The sequence below is a fragment of the Hemibagrus wyckioides genome, linkage group LG28, assembly GCF_019097595.1.
Source record: "Hemibagrus wyckioides isolate EC202008001 linkage group LG28, SWU_Hwy_1.0, whole genome shotgun sequence".
Taxonomy (NCBI): domain Eukaryota; kingdom Metazoa; phylum Chordata; class Actinopteri; order Siluriformes; family Bagridae; genus Hemibagrus; species Hemibagrus wyckioides.
The window spans coordinates 1,687,024-1,709,523 of record NC_080737.1 but is presented as its reverse complement, the minus strand read 5'-3'; the positions used below and the strand labels follow the sequence as shown (position 1 = coordinate 1,709,523).

General features: G+C 43.3%; 1 protein-coding gene across 1 annotated transcript in view; it reads right to left on the bottom strand.

Annotated features, from left to right (window-relative positions):
- The window catches only part of ar (androgen receptor), a 165,042-nt gene that overhangs the window by 91,475 nt on the left and 51,067 nt on the right, over nt 1-22,500 (bottom strand). The window contains exon 3 of the mRNA XM_058382830.1: nt 18,739-18,855. Coding sequence (XP_058238813.1) covers nt 18,739-18,855 — 117 coding nt within the window. The remainder of the gene's footprint in view (nt 1-18,738; nt 18,856-22,500) is intronic.

The window sequence follows — 22,500 nt, the reverse complement described above, 5'->3', positions numbered from 1 at the left end:
TCAACAGATCAGGTTCTTCCACACATCATCAGGTTCTTCCACACATCATCAGGTTCTTCCACACATCATCAGGTTCTTCAACATATCATCACGTTCTTCCACACATCATCAGGTTCTTCCACACATCATCAGGTTCTTCAACACATCATCACGTTCTTCCACACATCATCAGGTTCTTCCACACATCATCAGGTTCTTCAACAGATCAGGTTCTTCCACACATCATCAGGTTCTTCCACACATCATCACGTTCTTCCACACATCATCAGGTTCTTCCACACATCATCAGTTTCTTCAACACATCATTGGACCTTTGATGTCTTTTTCACGTCATGAAAGCTCAAAACGCTCGTTTACACTTTTGTGTCAAATTTATTTTCCTTCACAACTTTACTACACAACTATTTTTATTTCCTTCATATATTTTTACTGTATTAAATTTTCAGCTGTTAATCTGTTCCGTGGCTGCTGTTCATGCAGCATTGTTTTTCCTGGACATACGTATGTTCATTTCCTGTCTAACGATGACCGGCTCGGCACACGTTTACGTTAAAGACGTCATTCTCACATGCAAACGGCAACATCTGCTTGTAAACCGATGGAGACGTTGATCCAGATGGGTCCGAAACGACAAGGCCACCCAGGAGTCTGGAGGTGCTGTGGGCCGCTAACGCCGCTAATCTTTGTGGAAATAAAATGACTGAGTGCTAGCAATAACCGCTGAAACTGCTCACACTCCCCGTGGAGAAATAATCCCGGACGAATCGGCTCGCAGATTTATTGTGATGTTCTGGTGCGACTGGTTACGACTCGCCACCTGCTGAAATAATAAGCAGCGAGAAAAGCCAAAGCGCTGTGAATGTAGCCTCTTGCTGCATGACCGAAGCATGATGAAGCACAGTTACCATTCTGACCAATCAGAGTCCAGCAGGCAGAATAAAACTACAGCATATGCTAAAGGGTGCTAATGCTACATAATCCCTCCAGACCTGGTGCTGATTTGAGCTTTAGTGGTTCTGGATGCTCTCTGAGATGATGCTGTGGTTTCTCTCACAGTTTACAGTTTTGGCTTGTGTGTGTGTGTGTGTGTGTGTGTGTGTGTGGGTGGGTGTGTGGGTGTTATGATGCTTTAGCTACATATGACAGAGGTAAAGCGTTAGCACTGATACATTTCTGAATCAGCCATTTTGTTCAGCGTGGACATTGTTACAGATCATCTTACAAAATATATTTTTAATCTATAAAGCTTCTGTCTCGTGGTGGTGGTGGTGGTGGTGGGCGGAGCTTATCCACCGCGAGCGCCTTGTGTTAGGGCGAGTCAGCAGTGTGTTGTAGAGTCAGTGAGGTAATCAGCGATAATGAATGTTTTTACATCACGGAGCTGCTGAGGTCTGGACTCTGATTGGTCTGGGAGGTTAATTGGACAATAAACAGTTTCTACACATACACACACACACACACACACACACACTGCACACAAACACACACACACTGCATCTGTAATAATAATAATAATAATAATAAATTCACACCATTGCTATAATCTATTAATAATCAGAAAGCTTCTCATCTGCGAGCGCAGAGATTCACGGTAATTCCTTTTTGATTAGTTTCAATGTGAAAAATTAAAGATATTTGAAATGCAAAAAAAAACAACCTTTGCTCCTTTTTCTGAAATGAGTTGGACTGAGTTCAGATTTAATCAGCAAGAGTTTAGTCTGATAAATCTGCCCAAGTTTCAGAACTTCAGAGCTGTGTTCAGAGTTTCAACAGGATTTACTGCAACACAGCTCGCTAACCGCTAATACCCAATACCTCATGTCTAACATCTCTCCGAAATCTAGTCATCATTTCATTAAACTGGAGATTGTTTTATTAATTCTGGCTTGTTCTGTTAATGTTTCTTTTCATTCATAAGCATCATTAATAATATAACATACACTATGTTGCCAAAAGTTTTGGGACACTCCTCCAAATCATTGAGTTCAGGTGTTGTTTTTCAGGGGTTGGGCTCGGCCCCTTAGTTCCAGTGAAAGGAACTCTTAATGCTTCAGCTTCATACCAAGACATTTTGGACAATTTCATACTCTTTGTGGGAACAGTTTGGGGATGACCCCTTCCTGTTCCAACATGACTGCACACCAGTGACCAAAGCAAGGTCCATAAAGACATGGATGAGTGAGTTTGGTGTGGAGGAACTTGACTGGCCTGCACAGAGTCCTGACCTCAACCCCATAGAACACCTTTGTGATGAATTAGAGCGGAGACTGAGAGCTAGACCTTCTCATCCAGCATCAGTGCCTGACCTCACAAATGTGCTTCTAGAGAGGAATGGTCAAAAATTCCCATAAACACACTCCTAAACCTTGTGGAAAGCCTTCCCAGAAGAGTTGAAGCTGTTATAGCTGCAAAGGGCGGGACAACTCCATATTACATTCATGTGCATGGAAAGGCAGATGTCCCAAAACTTATAATAAATATAAGTAATATAATGTAGTTGAAGTAAAAGGTCGGTGGTGATGCATAGTCTTTTATCTCAACCTGAACATGTAGACTTCTTAATGAATTAATTTAGAAAATACAGAAGTATAAAAAACCTTTACTACTGAGTGTTGTGTTAACCAGCCGGTGATGACGGAGCATAAGAACTTGAATTAATATTAAAAGGTGACTTGTGAACGAAGCTAAACATTTGATCAGATTTCCCAGGATGCACTTGTGTCCCTGATCACTTGGCTTCAGGGTTTCCAGCTATGAGGGGAATATTATGACTAGCGGCTGTGTGGAGATTAACGCACTGTATTGTGGGATAGCAGGACACTTCCTCCTGCCAGATAACGACTGGTCATACCCAGAGCAGTGCAGATAAACCTGACTATACATGTAATGAAAGATCAGCCTTCACATTACTGAGTAAAAATATCACTTATAGCAGACAGGAGGAAGTCTGAGTGTGAACTCATCACTACAGTCCAGTACATCAAAATTAAATCCTGAGTTAGTAAAGTAACCTGAGTTAGTAGTAACAGTGAGTGAGTGAATAGGTGAGTGAGCAACTGAACGAGTGAGAAAATATGTGAGCAAGTGAGTGAGTGAATGAGTGATAGAGCAAGTGAGTGAGTGATAGAGCAAGTGAGTGAGTAAACAGTTTGTTACTCATCAGTAGTGTAAATCTGTCCTTTCCCAGCCCAGACTCCAACCACATCTTTCCTTCAGAGAGTCAACACCTTCACCCTGTCACAAACACTCACTCACCTACTTGTGACCTTTTCCATACTTTTAATTTCTGTAATCAAACCTTCGTCCTGGACCGGCTCCAGGGCCCGTCATGCTCCAGTGTTTTTTTTTAAAACACATGACCGAGTAACGTTTGTCTGCTTTCATGCTGATGGCTCCGATGATTGTTTGTTTCTGTAGCATGACGTTCCTGTCAGAGCTCACGCTGTTGTGATGGAGTGAGGTGGGCGGGGCTCGGGCATGGTCGCTAGAGATACGGAGCGGTAAACTATCTGTAGTGGTGTTTAACGGAGAATGTCATCAGCATGCGGTTCTCGAGAGCACAGTGTGCTGGTTCCACCCTTGGCAAGCTGCCTGTGACAGGGACAAACAAGGAACCTTCCAGAACTGGTTAGAAATCTGTGACAAAAAAACAAACTTTCTGAAATACAGTCAGGTGTCCCCTGCTGTCTAAAACCAGGATTAAACCCAGTAATCTTGTTTAGAATCTACACAAAATCTACGCAACATCCAGCAGAGTTCAAACCATCCATGTGTAGAAACCTGGTCCACATCATCATCTGACCATAATAACATCTACCTTTAACTTTCTAACAGAAAGCTCTGGATGTTTGGTTAAATATCTGAAGGATGATCAAGAACCAGGTCCAGTGTTCCAATCAAACCTAAACCACTTTCTATATATGCAAGCTGCTTCAAGTCCAGAACCTTCTAGAGCCTCATCAAAATCTGTACATCTTTAGAGGAATGGGAATGTAGAACTCGGTCCAAATCGATTAAAGTGCTAATATTGATTAAATAAGTAAGTTTCTCAAAAGCAGTCCGATTCTCTGCAGTTCAGAACCTGATCCAAATCCAGTGCTGTCAGTACATGCTTTCAGACCCAAACAGGTCCAGCAGCATCTGATCCAATCTGATCCAAATCTCCTAAAGACGACATGAAACAGGATCGATATATCTTTCAGGAACTGAACCTGAATCGTTTAATTTCTTAATGAATATTCAAAGCAGTGACGCTCTGAATCCGCTCCAAAACTTCCACTGAGTAACAAAGGACCTGAAGCTCAGAAGAACTCGACACAGCAGCCTTGCAGAACACCGTCAGATCTCAGAGACATGTTTCAGTGCTCAGTGTTCAGGACCAGGTGCTGATTAAACCAGTCAGCATGACTAGTTTCCACAGTGAGCTTCAGAAACCTTTAACAAGGAGTTTTCAGACAGAAGAATCTGGATCTGAGTGAAGTTGAGGTAGAGTTTTGTTTCAGTCTTCACAGTAAATCAAACACACAGGAAACACAAACCTGTAGAGCTGAAATGTTCTCACCATAACCTTTCCTCCATCAGCCAGAGACAAATCTTTACCAAGTACATGCAGAAATCACAAAATCACCTGAGCATGAAGAACACAGAGCTCGCCCCAAATAAATGATTAGCTACTTATATAAAGACGAGTTTAAACCATTAGCGTGTCACATCTAGCGTCTCTTTCTGTTTCTTCTCTAGAACTCAGGGGAATTATGTGGTGCTACAGCTCTGTCCTTCAGCACACACTGTGTTTGTTTAGACCTCGATCATATCTCACACACTTCACTTATACATCACTCATACCTCAATCAGACCTCTCTCATACCTCAATCAGACCTCTCTCATACCTCAATCAGACCTCTCTCATACCTCAATCAGACCTCTCTCATACCTCAATCATACCTCTCTCATACCTCTCTCATACCTCAATCATACCTCTCTCATACCTCAATCATACCTCTCTCATACCTCAATCAGACCTCTCTCATACCTCTCTCATACCTCAATCATACCTCTCTCATACCTCAATCATACCTCTCTCATACCTCAATCAGACCTCTCTCATACCTCTCTCATACCTCAATCATACCTCTCTCATACCTCAATCAGACCTCTCTCATACCTCTCTCATACCTCAATCATACCTCTCTCATACCTCAATCATACCTCTCTCATACCTCAATCAGACCTCTCTCATACCTCTCTCATACCTCAATCATACCTCTCTCATACCTCAATCATACCTCTCTCATACCTCAATCAGACCTCTCTCATACCTCAATCATACCTCAATCATACCTCTCTCATACCTCAATCAGACCTCACTCATACCTCAATCATACCTCTCTCATACCTCAATCAGACCTCTCTCATACCTCAATCATACCTCTCTCATACCTCAATCAGACCTCTCTCATACCTCAATCAGACCTCTCTCATACCTCAATCATACTTCTCTCATACCTCAATCATACCTCTCTTACCTCTCTCATACCTCTCTCATACCTCAATCAGACCTCTCTCTTACTTCAATCAGACCTCTCTCATACCTCAATCAGACCTCTCTCATACCTCAATCAGACCTCAATCATACCTCAATCAGACCTCTCTCATACCTCAATCAGACCTCTCTCATACCTCAATCAGACCTCTCTCATACCTCAATCAGACCTCAATCATACCTCTCTCATACCTCAATCAGACCTCTCTCATACCTCAATCAGACCTCTCTCTTACCTCAATCAGACCTCACTCATACCTCAATCATACCTCTCTCATACCTCTCTCATAACTCAATCAGACCTCTCTCATACCTCAATCATACCTCTCTCATACCTCAATCAGACCTCTCATACCTCAATCAGACCTCTCTCATACCTCAATCAGACCTCACTCATACCTCAATCAGACCTCAATCATACCTCAATCAGACCTCTCTCATACCTCTCTCTTACCTCAAACAGACCTCTCTCATACCTCAATCAGACCTCAATCAGACCTCTCTCATACCTCAATCAGACCTCTCTCTTACCTCAATCAGACCTCACTCATACCTCAATCAGACCTCTCTCATACCTCAATCATACCTCTCTCATACCTCAATCAGACCTCTCTCATACCTCAATCAGACCTCTCTCATACCTCAATCAGACCTCTCTCATACCTCAATCAGACCTCTCTCATACCTCAATCAGACCTCTCTCATACCTCAATCAGACCACACACTGTGTTTGTTCAGACCTCAATCATATCTCACACACTTCACTTATACCTCAATCAGGCCTCTCTCATACCTCACTTTTACCTGTCAGACCTCACTCATACCTCACTCAGACCTCACTCATACCTCACTTTTGCCTCAATCAGACCTCACTCATACCTCACTTTTGCCTCAATCAGACTTCACTCATACCTCATGTTTACCTCAATCAGACTTCAGTCATACCTCACTTTTACCTCAATCAGTCCTCACTCGTACCTCACTTTTACCTCAATCAGACCTTACTTATACCTCACTTTTACCTCAATCTGACCTCACTCATACCTCACTTTTACCTCAGTCAGACCTTACTTATACCTCAATCGACCTCACTCATACCTCACTTATACCTCAATCAGACCTCACTTATACCTCAATCAGACCTCACTTATACCTCAATCGACCTCACTCATACCTCACTTATACCTCAATCAGACCTCACTTATACCTCAATCAGACCTCACTTATACCTCAGTCAGACCTCACCCATACCTTGATTATTCAGAATTGAGTCCAAATCAGTCCATCTTCTAACTGCTATTAGAACAACTGAATAAAACAGAAGTTTTGGATTGTTGAACTCTCCTTCACCAGCACAGTCCTCAGAGCAGAACAGTTCTGGTACCTGGTTCTGATACCTGGTCCAGCTGAATGCTGGGAAACTGCTCACAAGCATGACTCACACATGCTGGGATACTTCTTATACAACAAGCTGGCAACCTTTCAGAACCTGGGCCAAATCTTTAATCCCTTAGAACACAGTGAACTCAAGAACCCTGGTACTGATCCAAACAAAGATCTAAACACTCAGCATCCTCATCAAACACTTTCCTCCTGTTTATTATGTGTCTCGTCCCGCAGAGCTGCTGAGTTCTGGACTCCTGATTGGTCAGGAGGTGTTGATTAATTCTCAGGAACAGCAGCTCTGACAGGAGCTCACCTGCACATCAGCGTAATTCAGGATTAATGTGCTGACTCTAATACGTTTTCTGCTCCAGACTAAAGACATAAACTTCACGTGTCAAGGTTTGGTTTTTATGTTCAGGAGCGATTAGCGTGATTCACACGTGTCTGCGTCTCATAATGAAGGATTAGCATCGCACCACAGTGATGCTGCGGAGTAAATTACTGGTGGATCATTCTCACAGAGCGAGGCTGTTCACTTCAAAATGCCGCTTGCCACCTCGCCTTGCCTCGCCTCCTTAAATCACGCAGCTTCGGAGGCGGAATATGAAAGCTTGGGGCGTTTTGGCACAGAGATTTCAGACGGAACCTGAGACGCTGAAAATCAGCCATGTGCCTTAAACAGGCAGTAGTCAGTAACATTACACTTCAGAAGAATGTTACCCAACAAAGCAGCACATTCCTCTGGGTTTTCCGGTTTCCTCCCACTGTCCAAAAAAGAGGCATGAATTTAAAGAGGGTGGCTAGGCTCGAATCCCCATTAGCGTGTGTGTGTGGGCGTGTGTGTGTGTGTGTGGGCGTGTGTGTGTGTGCATGTGAGAATGAAGAATTCCTTAATTATCAAAAGAAACCCTAAGCACCACTGTATTTTCCAACAGCACAGCTTCACATACCATACCCATGACCTTTGACCTTTATCTTTGATGACCTTTGAGCTAATCTTTTCACAGAAGGAACTGCCCACAGCAGACTGTAACTAGTTTCTATTCAAACAGAACCCTGTTTCTCAGAAAAGCTCCAGATTGAACCATGCAGAACCCCTTTAAACAGCTCAGCACTCTGATTGGTTAAACCAGGATAAGAGGCGGGATTCATGGCATCGTAAGTCTTGTGGAAGTCTGTTGTTAGAAACAGACATGAATAAAGAACTGAACCCCAGGGGAGATGGTGGACATAGAAGGCCTCGAGGCCAGGACCAGACAGAGTCGGTTTTCACAGAGGGGATTGTCGCTTTGTCATTAGTGTGTAATTTGTTCCTGAGTTCAGGTGTCAGGGCATTAGCACCTTCACGACCCCTGAAGCAGCTGCTCCACAGCACCTCCTTCCCTTCAGGAAGCAGCACTGGCGTCTCAGAACACAGACACCGGATCTGGACACATCTCTCACACTCTCTCATTTTTCATCATGACCTCTGTGGGTAGCAATCAGCAGCTCTGTCAGCTGTGACGGTTCTCCCGGTGGTTCTCCTCCCTCCATCTCGCCGCCTTGTTGTACTGAATTGGTGAAATTAACCAGGACGTGCTAATGAGGTCAGATTCCCTCTGATTAGCCACTTTGAAACAAAAAACAAATTGAATTGAAATCTGAAACATGAAGCTGACAGCTAATAGCAGAATGTTAGCTAAAGCTAACAGCAAAACATTAGCTAAAGCTAATAGCAGAACATTAGCTAAAGCTAATAGATGATTGCAGGTTTGTAGAAAGCTGCAGGACACAGAACTGATCTCTAAAACACCTCTATCACTGAAAGAAAAGGGCACAGAACTACTGAAGTAACCAGACAGGTGGAGGGTTTAATGTGGAGGGTGTAGAGTGTAGGGTTTAGGGTGTGATATTTAAGGTTCATTGTGTAGGGTGAAGGGTATAGGGTGTAATATGTAAGGTGTAGGGTTAAGGGTGTCATTTGCAGGGTGTATGGTTTAGGGGGTAATATATAGTGTATAGGGTGTAGGGTGTAATGTGTATGGTTCAGAATGTAGGGTGTAGGGTTTAGGGTGTAGGGTGCAATATGCAGGGTGTAATGTGTAAGGTTCATAGTGTAGGGTGTAGTGTGTAGTTTGTATGGTGTAGGGTGTAAGGTATAGGGTGTAGGGTTTAGGGTTTAGAGTGTAGGGTATAGGATGTAGGGTTTAGGGTGTAGGGTATAGGATGTAGGGTTTAGGGTGTAGGGTATAGGATGTAGGGTTTAGGGTGTAGGGTATAGGATGTAGGGTTTAGGGTGTAGGGTATAGGATGTAGGGTTTAGGGTGTAGGTTATAGGATGTAGGGTTTAGGGTGCATGGTTTAGATTGTAGGGTTCAGGATGTAGGGTTTAGAGTATAGGGTTTAGGATGTATGGTGTAGGGTTTAGGATGTATGGTGTAGGGTTTAGGGTGTATGGTGTAGGGTTTAGAGTATAGGGCTTACGGTGTAGGGTGTAGGGTTTAGAGTGGAGGGTTTAGGGTATAGGCTTTAGGGTTTAGGGTGTATGGTGTAGGGTTTAGTGTGTAGGGTTTAGGGTGTATGGTGTAGGTTATATGGTGTAGGGTATAGGGTGTATGGTGTAGGTTATATGGTGTAGGGTATAGGGTGTATGGTGTAGGGTATAGGGTGTATGGTGTAGGGTATAGGGTGTATGGTGTAGGGTATAGGGTGTATGGTGTAGGTTATATGGTGTATGGTGTAGGGTATAGGGTGTATGGTGTAGGGTATAGGGTGTATGGTGTAGGGTATAGGGTGTATGGTGTAGGGTGTATGGTGTAGGGTATAGGGTGTAGGGTGTAGTGTGTAGGTTATAGGGTGTAGGGTTTAGGGTGTAGGGTATAGGGTGTAGGGTGTAGTGTGTAGGTTATAGGGTGTAGGGTTTAGGGTGTAGGGTGTAGGGTGTAGGGTGTAGGTTATAGGGTGTAGGGTTTAGGGTTTTAAATACTGATCTCTAAAGAACTGAAATGAGTTCCGAGCAGAACCGATTTATTAAAGTCACATTACTACAGAAGTGTAAACAGTCAAATCTCCACTGACTAGCTGATGTTTTGCTCCACTGTCTGTTACACACCACTGCACACTCGTTTACCCCCAGAGCTGCACATACTCACACACACACACACACACACACACACACACACACACACACACACACACACACACTTGTCTGCAGGGAGGAAATACATTTAGCAGCCTGTCTCCTTCTGCTCAGAACACACACACACACACACATTAATTGATATTTATTAGTGAATATTTCTCTCTCTATAATGAAGGTCATGAAGGAGACAAAACCTTCCAGCATCACTGTTCCACTCTAGACGCACGGGCGAGTGTGTGTGTGTGTGTATGTGTGTGTGTGTGTTCTGCAGCCCACACTCAGAAACACACACCTGACAGAACCTGAGCAGAACCCAGCACACACTGCACTTCCACACACACTCACACACACTCATCTCTGCCTGGCTCTGGGTTCTCCAGGACAGTGTGAGACAGAGCAGTGTGAGGGTGAAGGTTCTCCAGGTTCTCCGTGTTCAGCAGATGATGAATGTGTACAGTGATGCAGAGTCTGATGCCTGAGAGCCTGACTTACAGATAAAATTAGCTGCTAATGCAGATGCAGCAAACCAGTGTATGCTAGCATAGAAAGAGACTACCGCTGCAGCACATTCTCCTGGAGACTGGAACACAGCACTGACACTGGAGACTCCTTCCACACACACACACACACACACACACACACATTACCGTACTAGAACCAGCATATTATCAACCTGACTTAATCCTAATGAAGGAGAAGAAGGAGGAGAAGAAGAAGAAGGAGGAGGAGGAGAAGGAGGAGGAGAAGAAGACAAAGGAGAAGGAGAAGGAGGAGAAGAAGGAGAAGGGAGGAGGAGAAGGAGAAGAAGGGGAAGAAGAATGAGGAGGAGGAGGAGATAATGAAGAAGAAGTAGGAGGAGGAGAAGGAGAAGAAGGGGAAGAAGAATGAGGAGGAGGAGGAGTAGGAGGAGGAGAAGAAGAAGAAGAAGAAGAAGAAGAAGAAGGAGGAGGAGGAGGAGGAGGAGGAGGAGGAGAAGGGGAAGAAGAATGAGGAGGAGGAGTAGGAGGAGGAGAAGAAGAAGAAGAAGAAGAAGAAGAAGAAGAAGGAGAAGGAGGAGGAGGAGGAGGAGAAGGGGAAGAAGAATGAGGAGGAGGAGTAGGAGGAGGAGAAGAAGAAGAAGAAGAAGAAGAAGGAGAAGGGAGGAGGAGAAGGAGAAGAAGGGGAAGAAGAATGAGGAGGAGTAGGAGGAGAAGAAGAAGAAGAAGAAGAAGGAGGAGGAGGAGGAGGAGGAGGAGGAGGAGGAGAAGAAGAAGGAGAAGAGGAAGAAGAAAGAGAAGAAGAAGGGCGAGGAGGAGGAGAAAAAAAGAAAGGGAAGAAGAAGAAGAAGAAGAAGAAGAAGAAGGGGAAGAAGAAGAAGTAGGAGGAGGAGGAGAAGAATGAGAAAGAGGAGGAGGAGAAGAATGAGAAAGAGGAGGAGGAGAAGAAGAAGAGGAAGAAGAAGAAGCAGGAGGAGGAGAAGAAGAAGGAGAAAGAGGAGAAGGAGAAGAAGAAGAAGAAGCAGGAGATGTAAAAGAATGAGAAGAAGTTGTCTATCATCGGCCCAACAGCATCTAAATTTCAGTCTCACATTTTGCTCATGTTCTGGCGCACTTATATACATAAGGACATTTATATCCCGGCGTGTGTGTGTGTGTGTGTTAGTGCTTGGTCATAACAAACTTTCGACTGATCAACACCTCTCTCCCAACTCTCTCTCTCTCTCCCTCTCTCTCTCTCTCTCTCTCTCAACTCGCCCTCAGTAATGTAGCAGCATTAGCATTGTTTGAATGCTACACAAATCATTTACTGTACTCTCTGGGCTGTGTGGTGTTTCCCTGCGGCTTGGGATCAGATCAGTGGATCAAATCAGATCAGTAGATCAGTGGATCAGTGGATCAAATCAGTAGATCACTAGATCAGATCAGTAGATCAGTGGATCAGATCAGATCAGTAGATCAGTGGATCAGCTCAGATCATCAGTGGATCGGTGGATCAGATCAGATTGGTGGATCAGATCAGATCAGTGGATAAGATCAGATCATCAGTGGATTGGTGGATCAGATCAAATCGGTGGATCAGATCAGATCAGATCAGTGGATCAGATCAGTAGATCAGTGGATCAGATCAGATCAGTAGATCAGTGGATCAGATCAGATCAGATCAGTGGATCAGATCAGTAGATCAGTGGATCAGATCAGATCAGTAGATCAGTGGACCAGATCAGATCAGGGGATCAGATCAGATCAGTGGATCAGGGGATCAGATCAGATCAGTGGATCAGTGGATCAGATCAGATCAGTGGATCAGATCAGATCAGTGGATCAGTGGATCAAATCAGATCATCAGTGGATTGGTGGATCAGATCAAATCGGTGGATCAGATCAGATCAGATCAGTGGATCAGATCAGTAGATCAGTGGATCAGATCAGATCAGTAGATCAGTGGACCAGATCAGATCAGGGGATCAGATCAGATCAGTGGATCAGATCAGATCAGTAGATCAGTGGATCAGATCAGATCAGTGGATCAGATCAGATCCGTAGATCACTGGATCAGTGGATCATTGGCTACATCACTACACTGCGGTCATCTTTATTCAGCCAAAACTCACAGGTTTATATCAATGCACTCATTCCTGTATGTTATCGTTTCTATAGTAACTGCTCATCTAGAATAAGAGGAACTGTAGCAGGAACCGTACTGTTCCATCACAGCTTCCTGTCACTGTTCAGAAATCCACACAATTTGTTGGAAATTTCACAAAATCACAAACCTCCACACTTTCTGCTGGTGTGTGAAACTTTATGAGAGAGAGAGAGAGAGAAGCATAGCCAGTGATTGTGGAATGAAATAGCATTACATATATTCACCACATCTAATTTCAAGCCTAATCCACAATTATGACTTTAGGTACAGCAATTTGCTTGAATTTCTGCAAATCCTCCATCTTTTTAAAAAAATGCATAAAAGAAATAATCATCATCAGCAGCAGATCTGATGGAGAGAAACGTCGTGTCCAGGAGATATTAAATAAGCCAAACGTGCCTCAGTAATATCACCACCATCAAGAAAATGGGAGAGAAAATGATCTGTTAGCTTCAGAGGAAGTCTGCAGCGAGGATGTATTTCACATCATTATACATCGTCATGGCAGAGAAGCTCAGGTGATAAGTCTGCATGCCGTGTGGAGCTGCACAGCCATTAAACGCCGTAATAAAGTGTGTGAGCCACGTCTTCACGGCCAACACGCTGATGCTATTATCACTTCAAGGAGGAAAAAAACACACCGGCACCTCACCTTTAAGAAAGAACTAGAACAGAACAGAACTTCTGCTTACAATAAAAAAAAACAAAAAACAACACACCTCTGTGCTTGAGTCAGAAGACAGCAAACGTAGCGAGTGTGTTCCAGCGCTCTCCTTCATTATCAGCTCTTTACCTCCTCAACACTTCCTCCTATCTCCAGTCCTGCCAGATCCCTCAGGAAGCTCTGCCTCTCGGCCCCGAGCCTCACACCACACGCCCTGATCAACACCAGGAGGAACCTGTGCCTCCTGAACACACCACTTTTAGATGAGTGGCTAGTTTACATCACACACACACACACACACACACACACACACACACACTCATCTTCTGCAGAAGCCCTGAAACGTAAAGTGTGAGAATTTTATTCAACTCAAATTTATTTAGTTAGCCTACTAAACTCTCTCACTATCTCATTATCCTGACTCCTTATTTTCACTACTGAATCATCATTTTTCTGCTCCTCTCATTATTTTGGCTTACCACCTTATTATTTTATTATTATTTTATTATAACTTTTACTTATCTCATTTTTTTACTGTCTCATTATATTGACACTAAATTGTTCTTTTGTTCTCACTATTTCTTTATTATTGTTACTATCTCGTTATCTCATTATTTAAGATTACTATTACATTTTTGACTCTAATTCTTCCACTACTGAGTCATTATTCTGATTCTCTGTCTCATGATCTGGACTGCTGAATGTTTTAAAATTTACTTAATTTAAAAAAAAAACGTTTCTGACTAAATCTACTGAATCAGAATTATTAATAAGATTTGTTTTCAGTTCAGAGTTTTAGAGCGTGATCACGACTTGGGGTTTTGCTGCTCGTATGTCTGAAGTCCATCATGAACGTGGAGGATTCACCGTACAGAACAGAACATCAGGGAAAACCTCAGTCCTTAGTGCACATGTTCCTGCCTGATCTCTCCAGGACCACGCCCATCACATTCAATGGTCAGTCAGTGGTCAGTCAGTCTAGCATACTGGATTAGAGTAAAGCTCTTCAGAAACATGTTTCATCTTTTACAACCAGCTTAGACTTACAGCTGGACAAAACACTGCTTTATTACGGATAAGAGATGGAGAGAGAGTTAGCAGACCGAGAGAGAGAGAGAGAGAGAGAGAGAGAGAGAGAGAGAGTGTGTAATAGTTGAGGTGATGGTGTCAGTAGCAGTCAGGATGTGATCATCTCTCATTCACTCTAACAACATAATGACACACACGTACTGCTCTTAATGCAGTGTGTTAAACGTTTAACCCTCACACACACACACACACACACACACACACACACTGAAAGAGTCAGAACTCATTTCTCTGATCTAACTTTGCTCTGATCTCCACAAATCTGCCAGCGTGAGTTTTTTATTCAGACTTGTCTTCCACTTTACACTAAAGTCTCACTGACATTAAAAACCCCTCCTGATGAATGCAGGTACTTTACAGCAAAATTGATTTGAACAAAATGTTATTAAATACAAAAACTATATAGATAATAGTAATTACAATGTACTAACATTTAATTTTCTCTGTAATCATTTATCCTGAGCTGCTCCAGCAGATGTTCTCCACACACTGCCCTCTGGAGCCTTCATAACACCTTTATTCATGAAGGAGGTGTGTGTTTAATGAGGCACCGATACACAAGACATAAACTGGAGCAGGTCCATGCAGGAGGGGTGTGTAAACTTTTGAGCGAGTTAATTAAGAGACTTGCTGGATGAAAATATAATATATATGCTGTAATTTTAAAAAAAGAAGTATTAAAAGAGTTCAGGTTTAATGAAGCCCATCACAGAGGCGAAGGCAGAGGGAAACTTTTGCACGCTCCTCAGATTAGACATTAATGCATTTTGAATCAGAATTCCAGAATCCCAAATGAGAGTTATCCCACAGCGCTGATCTGGATTCTGGACTCCTGATTGGTCGACAGGTGCTGATACATTTTCTGTAGCACATATTTTGTTCTAATTCGTTATTGTTGCCATAGCAACAGCGTGCTCACAGTGACTTGTGGGGGCGAACGCTCCTTTAAAAAAATTATAGCTACAGATAGCGAGGGATTACACGGACAGTGAGGGATCACGTGGATAGCGAGGGATTACACGGACAGTGAGGGATCACGTGGATAGCGAGGGATTACACGGACAGTGAGGGATCACGTGGATAGCGAGGGATTACACGGACAGTGAGGGATCACGTGGATAGCGAGGGATTACACGGACAGTGAGGGATCACGTGGATAGCGAGGGATTACACGGACAGTGAGGGATCACGTGGATAGCGAGGGATTACACGGACAGTGAGGGATCACGTGGATAGCGAGGGATTACACGGACAGTGAGGGATCATGTGGACAGTGAGGGATCACGTGGATAGCGAGGGATTACACGGACAGTGAGGGATCACGTGGATAGCGAGGGATTACACGGACAGTGAGGGATCACGTGGATAGCGAGGGATTACACGGACAGTGAGGGATCATGTGGATAGCGAGGGATTACACGGACAGTGAGGGATCACGTGGATAGCGAGGGATTACACGGACAGTGAGGGATCACGTGGATAGCGAGGGATTACATGGACAGTGAGGGATCATGTGGACAGTGAGGGATCACGTGGATAGCGAGGGATTACACGGACAGTGAGGGATCATGTGGACAGTGAGGGATCACGTGGATAGCGAGGGATTACACGGACAGTGAGGGATCACGTGGATAGCGAGGGATTACACGGACAGTGAGGGATCACGTGGATAGCGAGGGATTACACGGACAGTGAGGGATCATGTGGATAGCGAGGGATTACACGGACAGTGAGGGATCACGTGGATAGCGAGGGATTACACGGACAGTGAGGGATCACGTGGATAGCGAGGGATTACACGGACAGTGAGGGATCATGTGGATAGCGAGGGATTACACGGACAGTGAGGGATCACGTGGATAGCGAGGGATTACACGGACAGTGAGGGATCATGTGGATAGCGAGGGATTACACGGACAGTGAGGGATCACGTGGATAGTGAGGGATTACACGGACAGTGAGGGATCACGTGGATAGTGAGGGATTACACGGACAGTGAGGGATCATGTGGACAGTGAGGGATCACGTGGATAGTGAGGGATTACACGGACAGTGAGGGATCATGTGGACAGTGAGGGATCACGTGGATAGCGAGGGATTACACGGACAGTGAGGGATCATGTGGACAGTGAGGGATCACGTGGATAGCGAGGGATTACACGGACAGTGAGGGATCACGTGGATAGCGAGGGATTACACGGACAGTGAGGGATCACGTGGATAGCGAGGGATTACACGGACAGTGGGGGATTTCTATTTACATTCACACACTGATTAGAATCACACACGGTGTAATGCGGATGATGAGCATGTAGCTAAAACCTAGCTGTAAAGTGCTGAAGCATGCAGCATGTGATGTAATATTTAATAACTTGTAGAGGTTAGCGATAATTAGGCGTTGTGTAAGAGAAATTTGTTGCTGTTGGAGGAAACTAACAGAACGGCCTGAAGTGTTTCAGCTCTCTTTTATCTTTCCTCCTCTTTGTATCAGAGTCTCTTCCTTCCTTTGATCTTCTGTTTGATGTGGTTCCCCAGTTTAACTGAGTGACTCACAGAACGCTGACTTTAACGTTAATCCTGACAAGTGTGTACACACTCTCTCCCGCCCACGCCCCGCCCCTAGCTCTGCCCCCTGACCCGTTCTGTGCCCTTCGTCCAAGTTTTCCCCGTCCGTTTCCTGTCCTTCAGGTTCCGTCCCTGATTATTTACACATACACGTTCTCACCCATTGTTCCTTCTCCGGTTCTGTTGGTTCCTTTCTCTTGTTTTGAATCTGTTTCTGACTCTGATGAGTGGATTAGTGGATAATCCTCACCAACACGCCTCCAGAACAGACTTCACTCTTAGAACTATGCTTCATACACACACACACACACACACACACACACACAGGCTTTGTACTAACAGTACTAATAGCACATCGCAGCACCGATGCTTTGTGTTGTTGTGCATGTCTCTGTCGCCGTCATCTTGGACTCGGAGCTCATCATCATCACACGGCTGCAGAACTTCAGAGCAGCTCTTTCCTCCTCGTCACACCATCTCCTGTGGCAGCACCAACGCCTGAAACGCTAACGTCTCGCTCAAGTATCTCAGGTTACAGAGGTGACTCAACCTCTGACAACAAAATGGCGGATACGCCGATGTACAACAGCAGCTAGCATTCTCAGCTAAATCTCCACCTACAGCTACAGCTGGGCTGCTGCTCTCGCAAACAAGAGCCACAAGATTCATTTCCATGACCAACATCTAAATAATTACACATCTTATTATTACACCACTGACCAAAAAAAAAACATCATAATAAATGTGTGTGTGTGTGTGTGTGTGCAGGTCTGTGGCAATTATTCCTAACTATACACACAAATCAAGAGCAAACAATAAAAACAGGAATCATTTAATACACGGAGGAGAAAATAGGAAAAAAAAATATGGAGGAAAATTCCACAGAGTGACGAAGGAATGAAGAATTTTTTAATAACGTTAACAGCGTCAGCGTCTGAATTAGCATGTGTGTGGCTAATCTGGCTAACAGCACCGTAAAATCCTTTTAAAACTGTGTGTGTGTGTGTGTGTGTGTGTGTGTTTGCTGGTATTTAACGATTAATAACTGCTACACGCCCATGTCAATGATCGCTTCACACGTTACTAACCACAAACACACAGGCAATAAAACATCTTCACACACACACACACACACACACACACACAGAAACACACACACAGAAACACACACACAGAAACACACACACACAGAAACACACACACAGAAACACACACACAGAAACACACACACACAGAAACACACACACACACACACACACGTCATCACTGAACCATCACATGGATATAAAAACAAGAGTGGTGATGTCCAAACCAACAGTCAGTTTTACAGACCCACCCAGAAACACACACACATATGCACACACAAACACACACACACACACACACACACAAACACACACACACACACACACACACACACACACACACACACACACACACACACAGTAAAATGACAAGATTCACTTCTCCATGCTGTCTCATGATCTCACATGAAGGAAATTCCACAATTTTCCCAAAACCACATTCTGGATCAGAATTTCACAAATTCACAAAAACTATCTATCTATCTATCTATCTATCTATCTATCTATCTGATGGGTTATTTGTATTTATAAATGTTAGCATTTTTCAGCTCTATCTTCTCATGCTAATCTGTAAATCACACTGTCCTGTCACTCAAAGCCAAACACCAATCAGACAACAGCGTTTTGACAGACAGACACACCCACTCAGCGCTCACTTTACCTCCAAGAGTCATTCCAGCCTCAAAGCACTTCTTCAGACGGCAGGATGGACAGTTCTTCCTCCTTAGCTTATCGATGGTGCAGTCGTTCCTGCTCGCACACAGATACTTCTGTTTACCTGACACACACACACACACACACACACACACACACCATTAGAAAAAAAGCATATTCCTTAAAGGTTCTTCAACTTAGGGTCATGTGAGATATGATATCAATATTGTGATGAACAAACACAATGAGATACAAAGCTTACACACCCGGTTAAAAGGGCAGGATATGTGTGTATGTGTGTGTATGTGTGTGTATGAGTGTGTATGTGTGTATGTGTGTGTATGAGTGTGTATGAGTGTGTATGTGTGTATGTGTGTGTATGAGTGTGTATGTCTGTGTATGAGTGTGTATGAGTGTGTATTAGTGTGTATGAGTGTGTATGTGTGTGTATGAGTGTGTATGAGTGTGTATGTGTGTGTATGTCTGTGTATGAGTGTGTATGTCTGTGTATGAGTGTGTATAAGTGTGTATTAGTGTGTATGAGTGTGTATGAGTGTGTATGTGTGTGTATGAGTGTGTATGTGTGTGTATGTGTGTGTATGAGTGTGTATGAGTGTGTATGTGTGTGCATGTCTATGTATGAGTGTGTATTAGTGTGTATGAGTATTAGTGTGTATGTGTGTGTATGTGTGTGTATGTCTGTGTATGAGTGTGTATAAGTGTGTATTAGTGTGTATGAGTATGTATGAGTGTGTATTAGTGTGTATGAGTATTAGTGTGTATGTGTGTGTATATGTGTGTATGAGTGTGTATGTGTGTGTATGAGTGTGTATGTCTGTGTATGAGTGTGTATGAGTGTGTATTAGTGTGTATGAGAGTGTATGAGTGTGTATGTGTGTGTATGAGTGTGTATGAGTGTGTATGTCTGTGTATGAGTGTGTATAAGTGTGTATAAGTGTGTATTAGTGTGTATGAGTGTGTATGAGTGTGTATGTGTGTGTATGAGTGTGTATGTGTGTGTATGTGTGTGTATGAGTGTGTATGTGTGTGTATGTCTATGTATGAGTGTGTATTAGTGTGTATGAGTATTAGTGTGTATGCGTGTGTATGTGTGTGTATGTCTGTGTATGAGTGTGTATAAGTGTGTATTAGTGTGTATGAGTGTGTATGAGTGTGTATGAGTATTAGTGTGTATGTGTGTGTATGTCTATGTATGAGTGTGTATTAGTGTGTATGAGTATTAGTGTGTATGTGTGTGTATGTGTGTGTATGAGTGTGTATAAGTGTGTATTAGTGTGTGTATTAGTGTGTATGTGTGTGTATGAGTGTGTATGTGTGTGTATGTGTGTGTATGAGTGTGTGTGTGTGTGTGTGTGTATGTGTGTGTATGAGTGTGTATGTGTGTGTATTAGTGTGTATGTGTGTGTATGTGTGTGTATGTGTGTGTATTAGTGTGTATGAGTGTGTATTAGTGTGTATGAGTGTGTATAAGTGTGTATTAGTGTGTATGATTGTGTATGTGTGTGTATGTCTGTGTATGAGTGTGTGTGTGTGTATGTGTGTGTATGAGTGTGTATTAGTGTGTATTAGTGTGTATGTGTGTGTATTACTGTGTATGAGTGTGTGTGTGTGTATCTGTGTGTATGAGTGTGTATCCATGTGTATTAGTATGTATATGTGTGTATGTGTGTGTATGAGTGTGTATGTCTGTGTATGAGTGTGTATGAGTGTGTATTAGTGTGTATTAGTGTGTATGAGTGTGTATTAGTGGGTATGTGTGTGTATGAGTGTGTATGAGTGTGTATGAGTGTGTATTAGTGTGTATTAGTGTGTATGAGTGTGTATTAGTGTGTATGTGTGTGTATGAGTGTGTATGAGTGTGTATGTGTGTGTATGAGTGTGTATGTGTGTGTATGAGTGTGTATTAGTGTGTATGAGTGTGTATTAGTGTGTATGTGTGTGTATGTGTATGTATAAGTGTGTATGTGTGTGTATGTGTGTGTATGAGTGTGTATATGTTCATGAGTGTGTATGAGTGTGTATCAGAGTGTATGTGTGTGTATGAGTGTGTATCCGTGTGTATTAGTATGTATATGTGTGCATGTGTGTGTATGTGTGTGTATTAGTGTGTATGTGTGTATGAGTGTGTATGAGTGTGTATGTGTGTGTATGAGTGTGTATTAGTGTGTATGTGTGTATGAGTGTGTATGTGTGTGTATGTGTGTGTATGAGTGTGTATTAGTGTGTATGTGTGTGTATGAATGTGTATGTATGTGTGTGTGTATATATATGAGTGTGTATGAGTGTGTATGAGTGTGTATGAGTGTGTTTGTGTGTGTATGAGTGTGTGTGTGTGTCTGTGTGTCTGTGTGTGTATGTGTGTGTATTAGTGTGTATGTATAAAACACACAGATAAACACTGCAGCTAAAAACAGAATGTGGACATCAGAAAATTTAAGACCTCTTTAAAGAAAAAAAATCATCTTTGGTGTTGTTTGTTGTTGTTGTTGTTGTTGTTGTTGTGAAACTCATGCTGCTCACTGTTTGCGCCATTTACACACACAGACACGCACACACACACACACACACACACAAACGAGCTGAGACCACACACAGCGTCAGTGCTTCGGCACGGTTCTCCTTCATACCCCACATTCAAGGTCTAAAGCAATCAGAGCAAGTCTAATGGAGGCCACAGAGCCGCGGTCCTGCTGTCACACTGCAGTGTAATCACATTCTCTCGTCTCTATATAACCACACACACACACACACACACACACACACACACACATGCACGAAATCACATCACTACACAAATCACAGAGGGAAACTAAGAACAAAAGACAGACATAAAATTAGTTAAAGCACACAACAGTTTAAAGGTTAAAGGAATTCCCTTTAAAAACACACACCCGTACACACACGAAGGAATAAGAAAGAAAGAAGGAAAATGGAAAAGAAGGAAAAGAAAAAAAGAATGAATAGATAGAGAGTGTATCTTTTACAGAAAGAAAGAATTTAATACCAAAAGAAGTGGGAGTCGGAGCTAAGCTTCTGATTGGTGGATCATGACAATGACATCACTCGACGGTTGTGTCTGAGTTTAGTTGAAGCTGTGTGAGAGTGAGACAGGGAGTGAGACAGGTCTGTCTGCCGGCGCTCTCAGGCAGGAAGTTAACTTCAGATACAGACGTGTCAGTAAACAGTCAGCAAAGTCCTGTGTTCACGTTTTAGTCTAATTACCTGCGAGCAGCCTGGCAGCTGTTTCCTCACAGAGCTGTCGGAGGAACCATCTCTCAACCTCACCTCCAAATCAAACCCGTGACTTTACCTTCGGAGAACCTGCCTCGGTTCTGCTGAGTTCACAAAACAAGACCATTACAAATGCGACCTTCTCACGACATTCTGACCGGAGTTCACCGAGAACACGAGGAACAGAACCTTCACTGAAACCCTGCTGCCATGTTCAATCATTTCCAGTTAGATGATTTCTACTGGTGAGGAGGCTGAGGAGTTGAGGCTCTGGTTACTTAGTTTAAGGTTAAGACTAATAAGGTTGAGGACAAGGTTAGTGAGATGACTACTAGAGACATTGAAGGTTAGTGAGGTGCAGGTTAGTGAGGTGGAGGTCATTGGAGTGGAGGTTAGTGAGGTATAGGTTAGTGAGGTGGAGATTAGTGAGGTGGAGGTTGGTGAGGTGGAGGATGGTGAGGTGGGAGTTAGTGAGGTGGAGATTAGTGAGGTAGAGGTTATTGGGGTGGAGGTTGGT